Source organism: Aedes albopictus, chromosome 1 (assembly GCF_035046485.1).
Source record: "Aedes albopictus strain Foshan chromosome 1, AalbF5, whole genome shotgun sequence".
Lineage (NCBI taxonomy): Eukaryota > Metazoa > Arthropoda > Insecta > Diptera > Culicidae > Aedes > Aedes albopictus.
In genome coordinates, this window is record NC_085136.1 from 160720070 (window position 1) to 160738906 (window position 18837).

The following is an 18837-nucleotide window of genomic DNA, read 5'->3' on the forward strand; positions in this document are numbered from 1 at the left end:
ATTCCCCAAAGGTATCATTTCCCAAGGATCCCCATGATTCCTTAGTTCCCTTTACCCTACCCAATATCTCGTAAAAATCCCCAATGTTCCTTAGAAATCCCCAATATCTCCTAAAATGGCCAACTTGTTGATTAGATTCCCCAAAGGTATCATTTCCCAAGGATGACATGATTTCTAAGTTCTCTTTACCCTCCCCAATATCGCCTAAAAATCCCCAATGTCCCTTACAAATCCCCAATATATCCTAAAATGGCCAACTTGTTGATTAGATTCCCCAAAGGTGTCATTTCCCAAGGACCTTAATGATTCCTTAGTTCCCTTTACCCGCCCCAATAACACCTAAAATCCCCAATGTTCCTTAAGAATCCCCAACTTCTCCTAAAATATCCAACTTGTTGATTAGATTCAACAAATGTATCATTTTCCAAGGACCCCCATGATTCCTAAGTTCCCTTTACCCTCCCCAATATCTCCTAAGATCCCCAATGTTCCTTAAAAATCCCCAACTTCTCCTAAATATCCAACTTGTCGATTAGATTCCCCAAAGGTATCATTTCCCAAGGACCCCCATGATTCCTTAGCTCCCTTTACCCTACCCAATATCTCGTAAAAATCCCCAATGTTCCTTAAAAATCCTCAATATATCCTAAAATGGCCAACTTGTTGATTAGATTCCCCAAAGGTAAGATTTCTCAAAGACCACATGATTAATAAGTTCTCTTTACCCTCCCCAATATCTCCTAAAAATCCCCAATGTTCCTTATGAATACCCAACTTCTCCTAAGAGGACCCCCATGATTCCTAAGTTCCCTTTAGCCCTTCCCAATAACTCCTTAAATTCCCCAATGTTCCTTAAAAATCCCCAATATCTCCTAAAAATCCTCAATGTTCCTTAAGAATTCCCAACTTCTCCTAAAATGTCCAACTTGTTGATTAGATTCCCCAAAAGTATCATTTCTCAAGGACCACATGATTCCTAGGTTCTTTTTACTCTCCCCAATATCGCCTAAAAATCCCCAATGTCCTTTAAGAATCCCCAACTTCTCATAAGAGGACCCCCATGATTCCTAAGTTCCCTTTTCCCCTTCCCAATATCTCCTAAAATTCCCCAATGTTCCTTAAAAATCCCCAATGTTCCTTAAAAATCCCCAATATCTCCTAAAAATCCCCAATGTTCCTTAAGAATCCCCAACTTCTCCTAAAATATCTAACTTGTTGATTAGATTCCTCAAAGGTAACATTTTCCAAGGACCCCCATGATTCCTTAGTTCCCTTTACCCTCCCCAATATCTCCTTAAATCTTCAATGTTCCTTAAAAATTCCCCAATGTTCCTTAAAAATCCCCAATGTTCCTTAAAAATTTCCAATATCTCCTAAAATCCCCAATGTTCTCTAGGAATACCCAGCTTCTCCTAAAATGTCCAACTTGTTGATTAGATTTCCCAAAGGTAACATTTCCCAAGGACCCCCATGACTCCTAAGTTCTCTTTATCTTTCCCAATATCTCCTAAAAATCCCCAATGTTCCTTAAAAATCTCCAATATCTTCTTAAATGGCCAACTTGTTGATTAGATTCCCCAAGGTATCATTTCCCGAGGACCCCCATGATTCCTAAGTTCCCTTTACCCTCCCCAATATCTCCTAAAAATCCCCAATGTTCCGTATGAATACCCACCTTCTCCTAAAATATCCAACTTGTTGATTAGATTCCAAAAAGGTAACATTTCCCGAGGACCCCCATGATTCTTAAGTTCTCTTTACCTTCCCCAATATCTCCTCAAAATCCCCAATGTTCCTTATGAATACCCAACTTCTCCAAAGAGGACCCCCATGATTCCTAAGTTTCCTTTTCCCCTTACCAATATCTCCTAAAATTCCCCAATGTTCCTTAAAAATCCCCAATATCTTCTAAAAATCCCCAATGTTCATTATGAATACCCAACTTCTCCTAAAATATCCAACTTGTTGATAAGATTCCCCAAAGGTATCATTTCTCAAGGACCACATGATTCCCAAGTTATCTTTACCCTCCCCAATATCGCCTAAAAATCCCCAATGTTCCTTAAAAATCCCCAATATCTCCTAAAATGTCCAACTTGTTGATTAGATTCCCCAAAGGTAATATTTCCCAAGGTCCCCCATGATTCCTATGTTCCCTTTACCCTCCCCAATATCTCCTAAAAATCCCCAATGTTCCTTATGAATACCCAGCTTCTCCTAAAATGTCCAACTTGTTGATTAGATTCCCCAAAGGTAACATTTCCCAAGGACCCCCATGATTCCTAAGTTCCCTTTACCCTCCCCAATATCTCCTAAAAATCCCCAATGTTCCTTATGAATACCCAACTTCTCCTAAAATGTCCAACTTGTTGATTAGATTCCCCAAAGGTAACATTTCCCAAGGACCCCCATGATTCCTAAGTTCCCTTTACCCTCCCCAATATCTCCTAAAAATCCCCAATGTTCCTTATGAATACCCAACTTCTCCTAAAATGTCCAACTTGTTGATTAGATTCCCCAAAGGTAACATTTCCCAAGGACCCCCATGATTCCTAAGTTCCCTTTACCCTCCCCAATATCTCCTAAAAATCCCCAATGTTCCTTATGAATACCCAACTTCTCCTAAAATGTCCAACTTGTTGATAAGATTCCCCAAAGGTAACATTTCTAATGGACCCCCATGATTCCTAAGTTCCCATTACCCTCCCTAATATTGCCTAAAAATCCCCAATGTTCCTTAAGAATCCCCAACTTCTCCTAAAATGTCCAACTTGTTGATTAGATTCCAGAAAAATAACATTTCCCAAGGACCCTCATGATTCCTAAGTTCTCTTTACCCTCCCCAATATCTCCTAAAAATCCCCAATGTTCCATAAAAATCCCCAATACACCTCGTCCTTTTTTTACGTCCATGCTTGGCTAAGCGACAAAAAATTCTACCGCTTAGACAATGAGCAAACTCAACAGTTTTATATTTTTTAAAACATCTTCGTGATTGTGAGAAGTGTACAAAAATATAAAAATGTGTATTTTGATCATTATTTTGTCGGTAGAATTTTTTTTCGCTAAGCCAATAGTGGACGTAAAATGAGGTTTGGGTGTATCTCCTAAAATGTCCAACTTGTTGATTAGATTCTCAAAGGTATCATTTCTCAAGGACCCCCATGATTCCTAAGTTCCCTTTACCCTCCCTAATATTGCCTAAAAATCCCCAATGTTCCTTAAGAATCCCCAACTTCTCCTAAAATGTCCAACTTGTTGATTAGATTCCCAAAGGTAACATTTCTCAAGGACCCCCATGATTCCTAAGTTCCCTTTACCCTCCCCAATATTTCGAAAAAATCCCCAATGTTCCTTATGAATACCCACCTTCTCCTAAAATATCAAACTTGTTGATTAGATTCCAAAAAGGTAACATTTCCCAAGGACCCCCATGAATTCTATGTTCCCTTTACCCGCCCCAATACCTCCTAAAATGTCCAACTTGTTGATTAGATTCCCCAAAGGTATCATTTCCCAAGGATCCCCATGATTCCTAAGTTTCCTATACCCTCCCTAATATTGCCTAAAAATCCCCAATGTTCCTTAAAAATCCCCAACTTCTCTTAAAATGTCACCTTGTTGATTAGATTCCCCAAGGTATCATTTCTCAAGGACCCCCATGATTCCTAAGTTTCCTATACCCTCCCTAATATTGCCTAAAAATCCCCAATGTTCCTTAAGAATACCCAACTTCTCCTAAAATGTCCAACTTGTTGATTAGATTCCAGAAAGGTAACATTTCCCAAGGACCCTCATGATTCCTAAGTTCCCTTTACCCTCCCCAATATCTCCTAAAAATCCCCAATGTTCCTTAAAAATCCCTAACTTCTCCTAAAATGTCCAACTTGTTGATTAGATTCCCAAAGGTATCATTTCTCAAGGACCCCCATGATTCCTAAGTTCCCTTTACCCTCCCCAATATCTCCTAAAATCCCCAATGTTCCTTAAGAATACCCAACTTCTCCTAAAATGTCCAACTTGTTGATTAGATTCCCAAAGGTATCATTTCTCAAGGACCCCCATGATTCCTAAGTTCCCTTTACCCTCCCCAATATCTCCTAAAAATCCCCAATGTTCCTTAAAAATCCCTAACTTCTCCTAAAATGTCCAACTTGTTGATTAGATTCCCAAAGGTATCATTTCTCAAGGACCCCCATGATTCCTAAGTTCCCTTTACCCTCCCCAATATCTCCTAAAATCCCCAATGTTCCTTAAGAATACCCAACTTCTCCTAAAATGTCCAACTTGTTGATTAGATTCCCAAAGGTATCATTTCTCAAGGACCCCCATGATTCCTAAGTTCCCTTTACCCTCCCCAATATCTCCTAAAAATCCCCAATGTTCCTTAAAAATCCCTAACTTCTCCTAAAATGTCCAACTTGTTGATTAGATTCCCAAAGGTATCATTTCTCAAGGACCCCCATGATTCCTAAGTTCCCTTTACCCTCCCCAATATCTCCTATAAATCCCCAATGTTCCTTAAAAATCCCCAATATCTTCTAAAATCCCAAATGTCCCTTAAGAATCCCCAACTTCTCCTAAAATGTCCAACTTGTTGATTAGATTTCCCAAAGGTATCATTTCTAAAGGACCCCCATGATTCCTAAGTTCCCTTCACCCTCCCTAATATTGCCTAAAAATCCCCAATGTTCCTTAAGAATCCCCAACTTCTCCTTAAATGTCCAACTTGTTGATTAGATTCCCCAAAGGTATCATTTCCCAAGGGCCCCCATGATTCCTAAGTTCCCTTTACCCGCCCCAATATCTCCTATAAATCCCCAATGTTCCTTAAAAATCCCCAATATCTTCTAAAATCCCAAATGTCCCTTAAGAATCCCCAACTTCTCCTAAAATGTCCAACTTAATGATTAGATTCCCCAAAGGGTATCATTTCCCGAGGACCGCCATGATTCCTAAGTTCCCTTTACCCTACCCAATATTTCGAAAAAATCCCCAATGATCCTTAAAAATCCCCAATGATCCTTAAAAATCCCCAATATCTCCTAAAATGGCCACTTTGTTGATTAGATTCCCCAAAGGTATCATTTCCCAAGGATCCCCCATGATTGGTTCCAAAGGAATTTATTGCTGTATGTTTTACAACTGAGCTGAGAAACAGGCTCTGTCCCAGTGGGAATGTTATGCAAGAAATAAGAAGAATCATTATCCTTGCACATCATACAAAAAAAAAATGAAATGCATCAAATAAGTGCATGCTCTAAATTGCCGCACGCACAGACCCCCCCATCTGAACAGCACCGCAGCAGAGCTACGAGTGCGAAGGATTTAAATGGATGCTCTTGTAAATACACTTTCGTCGGCGCTTTCCTTTCGCTCCGTCGAAAAACAAGTTAACTGCACGTCGCACTTAGTATGCGCAAATCCAAACTCCGCCTCGAATGATTCCACAGGCGGAGATGTGACGCGACAAAGAGCGAGCTCGTTTTCTGTATGCGATGACATCACCAGCAGCCAAGCCAGCAGCAGTAGTCGTCCTCATGCCGTGGAGCAACAGCACACGAACGCACGACGGATAGGGTGATGACCATTGTTTTGGCATGAAGTTAATGCAATTTGGAACGTTATTTTCAAAAACATTTTTTTCCTTAACTACAAAAGATAGAGTTTTGGTGTCAAAGAAACATTTTTAGGGAACAAGTTCGTGCATGTTTTGTAGAAGAACTTTTTTAACAAAAGCTTTATTTTCATATTTAAATCATCAAAAATGTCCAAAAAAATGTCGATTTTTTCGACCAATTTTGCATTATTTTTCAATTTAAGGCCTTTTAAACTATTTTTACAAAGTTTACGTCCAAGAGACTAAGAAAGTAGAAGTAATTAGCTTTCAATTCGTGCGCTGAGAAAGTTTGTACGATTGATAGTTTAGTAGATATAGGACTTCAAAGATAACCAAAAATAAAAAACTTAAAATGTGATTAACTCACTTAGCAGTGATTTCCGACCCTATGTTCCTTGGGAACTTTTTCATCTCTCATCAAGACCTATCAGCCCTGAAAATATCCAAAACCCGGAACCAAACACCCTGTATATATATATATATATATATATATATATATATATATATATATATATATATATATATATATATATATATATATATATATATATATATATATATATATATATATATATATATATATATATATATATATATATATATATATATTTAAATTCTTCTTTCGATCACAAATAACAAGCGGAAACCATCAATTCAGAATTGAGAGTTTCCCTGCTGCAGCTTTGCGTCCAACGCATTCCGTAAATACTACGTGTGCCACTTCGGGATGGCGTAGCACCAGCCTAATTATCACTGAAAACTTACTAAAACCGCACAAAAAGGGAACGCGAAAAAACCCGTGACAGGTAAATAAAACAAAATCACGACCGATCACGAGAGACATATATTATTAACAAAAAAAACTGATACAACCATCACTTGCGATTTATTGCCTGGACGGTAGAGCCCCAACCGTACCACAACTAAATTCAAATTACGACCGCTGAAACAATAGATCCACGAATACATCCAGGACGTTTCAGAGCATTTTCTGCGGGATTAAGAGGTGTTACGTAAGCGTTACGGAGGAGTTCTCGTGGGGTTCGGAGCCTCTCAGGTGCGTTACATGGGGTCCGAGGGGGTTGAGGGGGATTTTGAATCATTTTAGAATGTTTACGCGTTAAGCGTTACGCAGGAGTTTCGGGGGGTTTGGACTTGTCCATCCCGGGACGTCCCGGGACAAGAATTCGCGGGATTTAGGGGATTTCGGGATTTCCCGTATCCCAGGATTTAATATTTGATTTCCCGGAGTTCCCGGGAATCCCGGAATGCATGATTTTATGCCCATTATTGGCGTTAAATTTTTAAAATTCTATAATTGCATCACAAAATCACGAGATCCTGTAACAATCAAGTAAATAAAAATTTTACTCACTCGATAATTATTAAACTTTGTGTGGGCATGTATTGATTGGTTATCCAAATCATCGAGACAATACCTAGTTTACAGAAACATGTTCGCCCCTTTAGAAGCTCAGTCAAGAGTTATATCAAACAATATCTACATATGCTAAAAGAATTTTGGGCAAATTGCAATCATATTTTGCAACTAATCAAAAAAGTAATGCTAGCTCTCCAGCAGCATATTGCAATTTAGTTTGGGGTCCCTATTATTTATAGGATTTCTGAAACTAAAAAAGCTGTTTTTATGAGTGACTACTGTAACAATAATTCCCCTCCATATTCAACAAAATGGATAGACAATAGCTGACAAATGGTGTTTTATTTGAAATTCATCTCAATTTCCACTGAAATCTGTATTCCCTATAAATCCCGGGATCCCGGGATTTCCCGGGATATGCTACAATTTTTATCCCGAATCCCGGGACAAGAAAAATGCCCGGGAAATGGACACTCTAGTTTGGAGCCTCTCATGTACGTTACATGGCATCCGAGGGGGTTTAAGGGGGATTTTGGAGACATTTCAAGATGTTTCAGAGCATTTTCTGGGGATTCAGAGGAGTTACGGAAGCGTTACGGAGGAGTTCTCAGCGGTTTCGAAGCCTTTTAGGTGCGTTACATGGGGTCCCCGGGGAGTTTAAGGGGGATTTTTGAGGCATTTCAGGAAATTTCACAGCAGACTCTGAAATACCTTAAAACACCCCTCAAACCTCTTGCAACGCCCTTTAAAGGCTCCTAAGATCCCTTGAATTGCCCCTAAAGCCCCTTGGAACGCCCCTGAAACCCACTTAATACAATTGAAATACCCCAGAATTCCCCATAATCCCATGAAAACACTAAAAATCTTGACAGAACACCCTTAAAAGGCTCCTCAAATCCCCTGAAACAACCCCTTAAAACGCCCCTGAAGCCCCTTGGAACCCCCTCTTTGGGCTCTCTGGGAACCCCCTTAGCCCCACCTCAACTGCTCAGGAGCAACATCTGTTCTCGCGAACTAGATTCTCTATTTAGAGCCCAAACTTAATTTATGCATAAATTTTCCTCTTTTCATGCCTTTTTTAATTTATGCACATTTTTAATTTATGCAGTCCCAGCCATGTGCATAAAAAGAGGTTCCAGTGTATCTGGTGCAGCGATATGTATTTTTGATTGCAGTTTCTGTAGGAGCCCACAGTAGGCACGACTCCCGCTTCGTATTCCACGACTAGCTATGTTGTAAACGAATTCCTCCACTGACTGTCTCAAACGTATCTCCGTTTATCGTGACATTACCTACTTCCTTTACGAATTCTGACGTTTTAGATGTAATTAGAATGTAGGCTCAGTGTACCAGTTATGGCTATAGTACCTCAAATTCGCCATAGTTGATTTTCAACTTTTAACGATGCAAATCATCAAGAAAAAATATGTGAACAATAGATCACGTTCATAAAAGATGATTGCACTCATTCAAATTTCACATTTTGCTCAAATTATGATAGAAATAAATCATTTTCCTTAAAATTTCGGCTTCCTTGCACCCTATTTCTCCATAGTGTACCAGTTATGGCAAATCCCATAAGGAATGCATGTAAATAGTGCGAAGTGGAACCGAAATTAAAAAGTATGTCCATAACTGGTACAGGGTTCCTATCATTGGCACACGCCGTAATAAATAGTAAAAGTGGGTTTGACTCAGATTTTATATTTTCCTGTAAAGTATGAAAACAAATCTATCATTTGACATATCGACGATATTCGCCGGTCTTCTTCTTATTTTTGTAGAAGTAGTTTTCCTTAGGTAGTGCGATAACTGGCACAGGCACCCTACTTTATTTTTGACGCATTCACCACTACACTGAACAAAACTCCCCGCCCAAGATCGACTGAGAGGCGATACGATCACGCCCCTCAACGACATTCGGTCGGAAACCGTATGTTCCACCTTCCGAATGATGTCATCCTTAAACCGGATGACAGTGATATGAAAATAGAATGTCGACCATATGGTCGAGCAACTTTGTTTTTTAGCGATTGATAACAATAATGTCATCGCTAACTTTTTCAAAAAAATTTGTGTTTAGTGGCCAAGATGCCCTCGCGAGCATCCTTTTCAAAAAAGATGGCATGTCCAGGATAGAACATGCGACGCACAATCGTCAACGTCCCGAGTGTCACGATCAAGGAACTTGTTACGCTATCGATGAATAAATTCGGTGCATCTGTGTGGCCTTCGCTCTGCAACTAATATTCATTCACATAGCGTGCGTCGACTCATACGCGAATAAGATGATCGTCATCCGCTTTTTAGGATGATTGCCGTATGATTGATTCATCATTTGAAAACACGATTTTGGCAATTTGGACTGGATGGTCGGACAAATCAGTCGATTTCGGGATGGAGTTTTCGTTCAGTGTAGTTCCAACTTAACCGTTTCGCGTTTCAGGTAGGGTTTCAAACTACTTGGGCACCCGCGTCAATTCCCGGCACCTCACAGCAAAACAAAACAAAATATCACTTGCCGCATATTTTCCAACCGCACTGCCGTAGGTAATTATCTCCCGCAACATTTCCGCAACGGAATCCACAGTCAATGAGCTACAGTTCCTTAAATTTTAAGGCTTTAAACAACTATTACACGCAGACGAGTGCACTTCGTCAGCACAAAGATGGGTGCCGAAGTGATTTACCATTTGATTTCGCTGCAAGTTCGGCACTGGTGCCGGGAATTGGCGCTGGACTAGGTGCAGTAAACACGTTCAAAATCAACTTTCCGGCAGAAAATATTCACAACAATCACTGTTAGCAACAAGTTCGCGCAATAAGGTATCTGATTCAGATGGAAGAAGTGGTCAAAAACGGTAGTTTCGTTGTGAATTCAGGTAATGCACAATTTTGTGTACCTGTAGTGCCGGGAATGGGGTTAAAAACCCTAGGTGCATAGCTCTGTCGCCGTTCCAAATCTTCTGGCGACAATACCCATATCATCCGCAAAGCACATCAATAATCGGATTTCGTAACTATCACACCAAGTCGTCGCACTCCATCCTCCTGTATCAGAATCTCTGATCAGATTATTTGAAGTTACTTCCACAATAGAATACTAGTTTACGATTCATAGGTAGGCCGGAAGTGCTTTCACATTGCCTCATGAGTCCCGCAAAGTCCCATCTTGGGTCCGGTGTATGAAATGTCATGTACGACGAGGATTACAGTTTAAAGTTCCCGGTGGAAGTGGTAATCGCAGATGACATTACGCTGGAAGTCTACGGTGGATCAATCGAGGACATGGAGGAGTGGATGAGATCCAGCAAACTAGATTTTTTTTATTTTTTTTATTGTTTATTTGACTTCAATCATTCGTAGACCGATAGTTACTTTGGCTCACCACAAAACACAGGTGGTGGATGTTAATACCGAAAATCGGAGCAGCAAGCGGTGATCTTCGTAAGCCAGGGGTTCCCAAACATTTAGCTGTCGCGGCGCCTTTGGAAATTTTCAATAATGTCGCGGCGCACCAATACCTGTCTGTATATAACGAATTTCATTTTCCCTGGAACTCCCTGAAACTCCATGAGACGCACTCGAGGCACGACCCTGAGGCTCTCTGGAACTTCCGCCTAACCCTTTGAGATCCATTATATCGTCCCTGAGGCCCCTTGGGACCACCCTGAAACCACCTGATGTACCTTGAGACTCTCTTAAACGCCCCTAATTTTTAATGTGACCCCGTGAAACACCCCTGAGATCTCCTGGTATCCAACATTGCCATTCGTAGCACCTTCTTCCAGCACAGCCTCCCGTATCGTTACACCTGGAGATCATCACAACAAACGGAATCGCAAATCGACCACGTTCTGATTGATGGACGGCACTTCTCCGACATTATCGACGTTAGGACCTATCGTGGCGCTAGTATCGACTCTGATCACTTTCTGGCGACGGTTAAACTGCGCTCAAAGCTCTCCGTTATCAACAATGCCCCGGTACGATCTAGAGCGACTCTCGAGAATCTCGAGGCACCGTTGCCGGACGAGGGTGTGCTCGATGTGCACTATCGGGTACGTAGAACGGAGTTGACGAAACGATTGGTTCGACGAGGAGTGCAGAGCGGTTCTGGAGGAGAAGGATGCAGCGCAGGCGGTAATGCTGCAGCATGGAACTCGACGGAATGTGGAACGATACAGACAGAAGTAGAAGCAGCAGACCCGTCTCTTTCGGGAGAAAAAGCGCTGCATGGAAGAAGCGGAGTGGGAGGAAATGGACTGCTGTGCCGTTCTTAAGAAGCACGTAAGTTTTATCAGAAGCTCAACGCATCCCGCAAAGGCTACATGCCACAAGCCGAAATCTGCAGGGATAAGGACGGGAATCTCAACGAGGACTACGACTAGGTAATGGACTTTCTTGCCTACCCTCCAACATCGCTCTGGAAGAGCGATCTTCACGAAATCCGACCAATGTCTGTTTTGCGGATGATATGGATATTGTTGCTAGAACATTTGGAGCGGTGGCAAAACTGTACATCCGCTGAAACGTGAAACTGCAAAGGTCGGACTGGTGGAGGATGCGGCTAAAACAAAGTACATGCTGGAAGGTTGTAGCTAGAAAGGACAAGCATTGGCATTGGATACTTTCAAGGTGGTAGAAGAATTCGTCTACCTCAGTTCTTTACTGACTGCTGACAATAACGTAAGCCGTGAAATGCGAAGGCGCATCATCACTGGAAGTCGGGCCTACTACGGGCTCCATAAGAAACTGCGATCAAAACAGATTCACCCCCGTACCAAATGTACCTGTACGGGCACGAGGCAAGGATCATGCTTGAAGAGGGCCTGCAAGCACTCGGAGTTTTCGAGCGAAAACGGTGTGTGGCGGCGAAGGATGATGAAGCATGAGCTCGCTGCACTCTACGGTGAACCCGACATCCTGAAAGTGGCCAAAGCTGGACGAATACGGTGGGCACGGAATATTGCAAATCGAGTATTATAGTGGCAAACTGTTGATTCAGTGTTATCATGAATATGTCGAACTAAATAAATGAAAATGAATGGGGAAGTTTTTCATGCGGGTTCTCCCGAATGATCGGTTTTTTGCTGGTTTAGAAGAAACGGTGGCACATGTTTTGTTCGTGTTCCCGCACTTTGAAACAATGCGTGACTGCATGGTTGCCACATGCGGTGGGGATACGACTCTGGGTAATATTGTGTAAAGACGAGGCTTTGCTGCAATGCCAACACTATCACCCATAACGTCTTGGAGCCTCAGAGGACGCGACGCGAGAATCGAGGAATGGCTAGTTCAGATGCTTAACAAGAGGTGGTCTAGGAGATCGGAGCTGGCTACGTAAGTCTTACCGATATCTTGCGATCGAAATCGACTCTAATTGCTAATAACTGGCCACGGGGAGAACATCCTGGTAGTGTTGCTGTTGAGGCGTAGGTCTACTGGGTTGGATCGGACCCCGCGTAAGAAAAAAGGTCCTCGGTAAGGGCCGAGGCAGGTGGAGGCCCCATGTCGGCAAGATCTTTTTTGTGTAACTGTAACTGATAGGGTCTTAGCCTTCAGGAGGTCAAATCACGGTCCACGCAGTAGCAGTTCTTGATACTTGCAAAGCAGTTGGTTCAGGCATGGTGGTGGACCCTGCTCGCTTCCCGACGACAATAGGAGTGGTAAGGACCACCCGGGAAACAGGCAAAGTACCAGTACGCTACCTTGGCGGACTCCCGCAAGAGCTCCTCGATGTTCGTTGCTGCATGGCTACGCAGCTATCCCTCAAGGTTCGATGTACACTAGCCCCTCTCTGAAGCAATGCCTTCTTGGTGGTCCCGGAGAGACATAGGTTTGGTGGATATGGGAATATGTTTAGTGGGTCAAGGGTGTAGTCCCGGCCATAAGCAGGCCTTCTCCAATCTCACACTACTTGGGCCTCCCATTTAAGTGCTGTTGAGCAGATTATCCCCTATTGTTTATAGATGACTAGGATGGTTTACGGGAAAGAAGCAGCAAGCGAAGTTTAAAGGAATTCAGGGCGTGTTCGGGGGTCAGGGATAAAAAACTCCCCGGAGTATAGGCCATCGGATCTACACGCGTAATTAGTAATCTATTGAAGTATTGTACATGAAATTCAAGCCTCATTCAAGTAAAGCCTCATGCAACTATGTGTTGTCAAGTGGTTTGATAACTGTCTGTTTGAGGATCTCCAAGAACTCCCTTTAATATAGGTAATCAAATCAACAACCGTTATCAGTCAGAAACCTCCTGAATCGCCTTGCAGTGCCTCTTATGACCGCCTTTCCCTCTGATGTATATGAAGCCATCTAAACCTTCTCTAAAACGCTCACAAACGCAAACGCCTCTGAACCACCGCTTCGTTCAGAAATTTTCTCGGAAATGTCGCATGACTTCAACAATTTCCTCATTTGCACTCACTCATTTGCAACCTTGAAATCCGTTTAGGTTATGAATTCATTCTATTTGTGCACCTCCGACTCATTACCTAAATGGAGGTTGTAACTTTAAATTATGTTTTGCAAAAGTTGTTCGCTCTTTCGACCTGTAGGATTTTCTTAAGTATTGTGACAGCGATGTTTCCAATCTTGGTTTACGAATGTGAGAAGATCCTTCTTAAATGCTTATATATCTAAAAGTGAAATATTCATGGCTTACCACCCGTCTGTCTGGCTATGTTCTTTTTCCATTGCTCGCATTTTTCCCAACACAAGATACAAATCGTTATCAGACCATCGGGTTGATTAATTACTAAGCAAGGATGCCTTCTCTACTTCTTGACTGACTTTTCGAGAAAGAATAATGAGGGGATTTGTGGTGGTCTTCTGCGTGGAGTAGATTTCGGTCGACGAAGATTTATCAACTGGGGCTGGCTGTAGAGGTTATTGGGAATTGTGAATATTATCGACAAATGGTTTTTATCATAATTGAAAAAAATACATGCTGAATAATAAAAAGGAAAGGGCCAAGGAAAATGATTATTAATAAAACGTCATTTTCTATCCCAACAACCTTAAAGAGTTATGGAAAATAAAATTGTGAATTTGTGCAATAATTTTATGTGATAGGTTGTTTCTGTTATAACAAATTATGTATTATTTATACCTAGTTAGTGCAATACATTTCTACTTTGGTTAGTATACACGAATAAGCCTTAGGACATCTTTCGGATAACCAATAAAAACTCTCTGGGCGGCTTGTGAACAACTTTATTTAAAAGATTTTCATTTATTTTCTTTGGTCTAGTCTTTGTCAACAATCACTCACTAGTTAGACAACGCTATCATGTTGCTACATATTCGACGAAGGGACTGAGGTTAATATAAGATCCTTGGATTTTATTTAGACACCTATCAATATGATGTTCCAAACAAATATTTATTTTGGTATTTAATGGGCATTTAGGTTTCAATCATATATCTCTTATTTAGCTTGCTTAACGAATTTATCTTACATGGGATGTTTATGTCTTAAGTATCTAATGAATATCATTAAAACTTTGGAAAGGTTTATAACATGGTTTGAGTATTAGGTCAGGTCTACCTTTAGGATGGGAAAAATTGACGGAAATTGTGGCGCATTGGTTCGCTCAATTAACTTTCTCTCAGACAAATGAAGCTTCGGGTTTGTACTGGCTACTATATCTTTAAACGCAACCCCAAACAGCTTGAGATAAATGCATCTTATGAAAATGTATAATATAAAACCGTAGATGTGTATACTACTCTGCATTATTCTTAGTACTGTTTCCCTATCATCAATAATAAGCTATTTTTAGAATTTACTCTTCTCGGTATATCATAAATTGTGTTTCATCTGAAAGTTTCTTACACACACACGTAAACCCGTTTAGTCTTCTACCAAAGAATGCATGCTCTAGCCTTTTCAAGTTTCTAGAAATAACGTCTAGTTTGGTCGTAAAACGGTATGAGTATAAACAACACTTTCAATATGAGAGAAAATGATCTACTTTCTACTTCATATTCAACGAGGGTAAATTCTGTCAGTAATTTCAGCTTCCACTCTGGCTAGCGGCTGTCAACATGTTGTGTGTATAAAAAGGAAATTCAAATATAAATATATCATCGGTATGTCATGATACAAAAATATTGAAATGTTTTGTAGGATGCATCTTTACGTGCTCATCTGTTATATTTTTGTTTTTAGTTCCAGGGGGATGGGAATGGAAGGCGTTCGGGTGGAACTAGACCGCTTCCGACTCGCCTTCGCTGAGTATCATCGAGTGGATGTCGACAGCTGAGCGTGTTTTTCTGGGCGGTTGCGGTGGCGAAAACACGTGCGGCCCCACAAAAACGGAATTCTGCCGGGGACGGGTATAGCCGGGATATCCTGTTGAAAAAGGGTTGCTGTTTTAAGAAACGAACGGAACTAATAAAGTTAATTTTAATCCGTACCTCCCGAGCAGACAGATGTCATCGTCGACTGGAGACCCAACGACATCTTCGACAGTGATGATCTCTGTTGATGAGAGGAGATGAATGATGGAGGCTTTGAATTTATTGATTTAGGATTATACGGCAGACTCTGTTTGATGTCTGATGATGATGTGTGTTTTGAAAAATGTGTTTTTTATCATGTGAATCATAATTGTTGAAATGAATTTTCCGGTCAAACTTTAAACAGAAGAGAATTCCATAGCAGTAGTTACGCTGGCATGACATCAAATCGTCCCCTTAATGCTTAAAGAACTAGGTAACTCGAAAATCATAGTTTCGAGAAAAACGACTTTGAAAATTTTACAATTTTTCATGCTGATGTTCCAAAGGTATGAAGCCTTTAAAATAATTATTTTTTAGCATTGATTGCTTATTCAGCTTCTACTCTTTCTGCTACAAGAAATAGTTTCGAACTATTTTGGTTTAAACCTTTGATAAAATCAATAAATGGTTAAAAATGGTCGAGTTACCTAGTTATAGCACTCAAACATATACATACATACATTTATCCCAAGCAGCACCTGCAACATCATCCAAAATGTGGCTTTCTATGCTTTGGTCTAAAAGAGTTGCAATAAAAGCACACGCAACTTCAATCTTGTCAGTTGAGTTGCATTTAAACTCCGAATATCGTTAAGTTGCAGCTTTGTTTCATAGGAATTACAAAAACATCGTATTTGACATCAATTTATGGAGGCGGAGCTAACATATTCCTCACAAGTGACAACACAGTCAGCTTGCATTAAATGTGCTATGTAACACATATGAAACATCTTATTGTGGTTTGTTTGTTCAGATTAGGTTCCAAATGTGTTACGCAAAACTTGTGCGTCTTTTCATTTTGACAGCTTTCTAACTTGTGACAAAGAAGACACAATGAAGTAACGCGTAACTTCAGTAGCTTTTATGGTGCGTTGAGCCGCGATTCTCTCACAGAGCTTCTGGTGTAGTGTGTAAGGTGAGTGGTTAATACTCCTGGTGTCCATGGTTCGAGTCTGGGCATTTTTTTCTTTTTTTTTATCAATCCCCCTAGCTCAAGTTTCATAACGATTTTAAATTTGCGCTTTTTGCGTTTCAAAGGAGAAGCAATTATGTTCTGTTGTCCTTAATACAAACAGTGAATAAATTGCACTGATGTTGCTGGTACTGGCATTGAAACAAGTCGTGTTGCTTGGGATTTGTTCAACATCACATTTAAGACAAGACATAGCCAACAATAGTACGCCACAATACTTGGTTTGGGGCTGCCGCTCTCCATCCTCGGTCGCGCCCAATGCTCGCCAAGTCACGCTCCACCTGGTTCGCCCATCGTGCTCTCTGCGCTCCACGCCTTCTTGTGCCAACCGGATCAGTTGCAAACACCAGCTTTGCAGGGTTGTTGTCCGGCATTCTTGCAACATGCCCTGCCCACCGTATCCTTCCGGCTTTGGCCACCTTCTGGATGCTGGGTTCGCCGTAAAGTGCAGCAAGCCTGTGGTTCATCCTCCTCCGCCACACACCGTTCTCCTGCACACCGCCGAAGATCGTTCTTAGCACGCGTCGCTCGAAAACTCCGAGTGCTTGTAGGTCCTCCTCGAGCATGGTTCATGGCTCGTGCCCGTAGAGGACCGCCGGTCTTATTAGCGTTTTGTACATGGTGCATTTGGTGCGTGGGTGAATCTTTTTCGACCGCAGTTTCTTCTGGAGCCCGTAGTAGGCCCGACTTCCGCTGATGATGCGCCTCAGAATTTCACGGCTCACGTTGTTGTCAGCCGTCAGTAAGGATCCGAGGTAGACGAATTCCTCCACCACCTCGAAAGTATCCCTAACTATCGTAACATTACTACTCAGACGGATCCGGTCGTGTTCGGTTCCGCCTACCAGCATGTACTTTGTTTTTGAGGCATTCACCACCAGTCCGACCTTTGCTGCATCGCGTTTCAGGCGGGTGTACAGCTCTGCCACCGTTCCTAATGTTCTAGCGATAATGTCCATGTCGTTCGCAAAGCACACAAATTGACCGGATTTTGTGAAAATCGTTTCCCGCCTGTTGAGCCCGGCTCGTCGCATCACACCTTCCAGGGCAATGTTGAAGAGTAGGCATGAGAGTCCGTCACCTTGTCGCAGTCCCCGACGAGATTCGAATGAACTGGATAGTTCACCTGAAACCCTTACGCAGTTTTGCAGACCGTCCATCGTTGCTTTAATCAGTCTAGTCAGCTTCCCAGGAAAGCCGTTTTCGTCCATGATTCTCCATAGCTCTGCGCGGTCGATACTGTCGTATGCCGCTTTGAAGTCGATGAACAGGTGATGCGTTGGAACCCGGTATTCACGGCATTTCTGGAGGATTTGCCGTACGGTAAAGATCTGGTCCGTTGTCGACCGGCCGTCGATGAAGCCGGCTTGATAACTTCCCACGAACTCATTCGTTTTAGGTGACAGACGACGGAAGATGATCTGGGATAGCACTTTATAGGCAGCATTCAAAATAGTGATCGCCCTGAAGTTCTCACATTCCAAATGGTTGCCTTTCTTGTGAATGGGGCAGATTACCTCTTCCTTCCACTCCTTCGGTAGCTGTTCGGTTTCCCAGATCCTGACTATCAGCCGATGCAGACAGGTGGCCAACTTTTCTGGGCCCATCTTGATGAATTCAGCTGCGATACCATCCTTACCAGCTGCTTTGTTGGTTTTGAGCTGGCGAATGGCATCCTTAACTTCCCTCAGCGTGGGAGTAGGTTCATTTTCGTCCTCCGCTGCACTGGCCTCGTCGTTTTTTCCGTTGCCGTGGGCTCCCGTGCCTACGTTCTCCACGCCGTTCAGGTGCTGATCGAAGTGCTGCTTCCACCTATCGATCACCTCACGTCCGTCCGTCAAGAGGCCTCCGTCTTTATCCCTGCATATTTCGGCTCGCGGCACGAAGCCGTTGCGGGATGCGTTGAGCTTCTGATAGAACTTCCGTGTCTCTTGCGAACGGCACAGCAGTTCCATTTCTTCACACTCCGCTTCTTCCAGGCGACACTTTTTCTCCCGAAAGAGGCGGGTCTGCTGTTTCCGTTTCTGTTTGTAACGTTCCACGTTCTGTCGAGTCCCTTGCTGCAACATTGGCAGCCAATTAATCGTCCCATAATAAATTAAAAAGTTTCCATAAATAATTCGAAAATTACCAATAAATAATTAGGGGTGGAAGCAATAATAAACTAGAAAAGTTCCATAAACAATTCAAAAAGCGCATAAATAAATCGAAACTTCCCATAAATAATTGATTTTCTAGCAATAAAAAAAAGTAAGAATTTCCACAAATAAATCAACAATTGCAATAAAAAACTATATTTTTTCCAACAAAAATTTTTGAACATACTACATTATAGAACTATGATAGAAACACTGAA

The 18837-nt window shown here is 41.8% G+C and overlaps 2 protein-coding genes across 11 annotated transcripts in view; both read right to left on the minus strand.

The window, feature by feature from the left end:
• LOC109427696 (integrin alpha-PS1) overlaps window positions 1-18837 on the minus strand; it is a 534426-nt gene that overhangs the window by 198373 nt on the left and 317216 nt on the right. The window lies entirely within an intron of this gene.
• The window catches only part of LOC109427689 (uncharacterized), a 196484-nt gene continuing 191853 nt past the window's right edge, over window positions 14207-18837 (minus strand). For both annotated transcript variants that reach the window (XM_062845679.1, XM_029872202.2), the window contains 2 exons: window positions 15425-15488; window positions 14207-15359 (listed from right to left, as the gene is read on the minus strand). In XM_062845679.1, coding sequence (XP_062701663.1) covers window positions 15214-15359; window positions 15425-15488 — 210 coding nt within the window. In that variant the 3' untranslated portion in view covers window positions 14207-15213. The remainder of the gene's footprint in view (window positions 15360-15424; window positions 15489-18837) is intronic.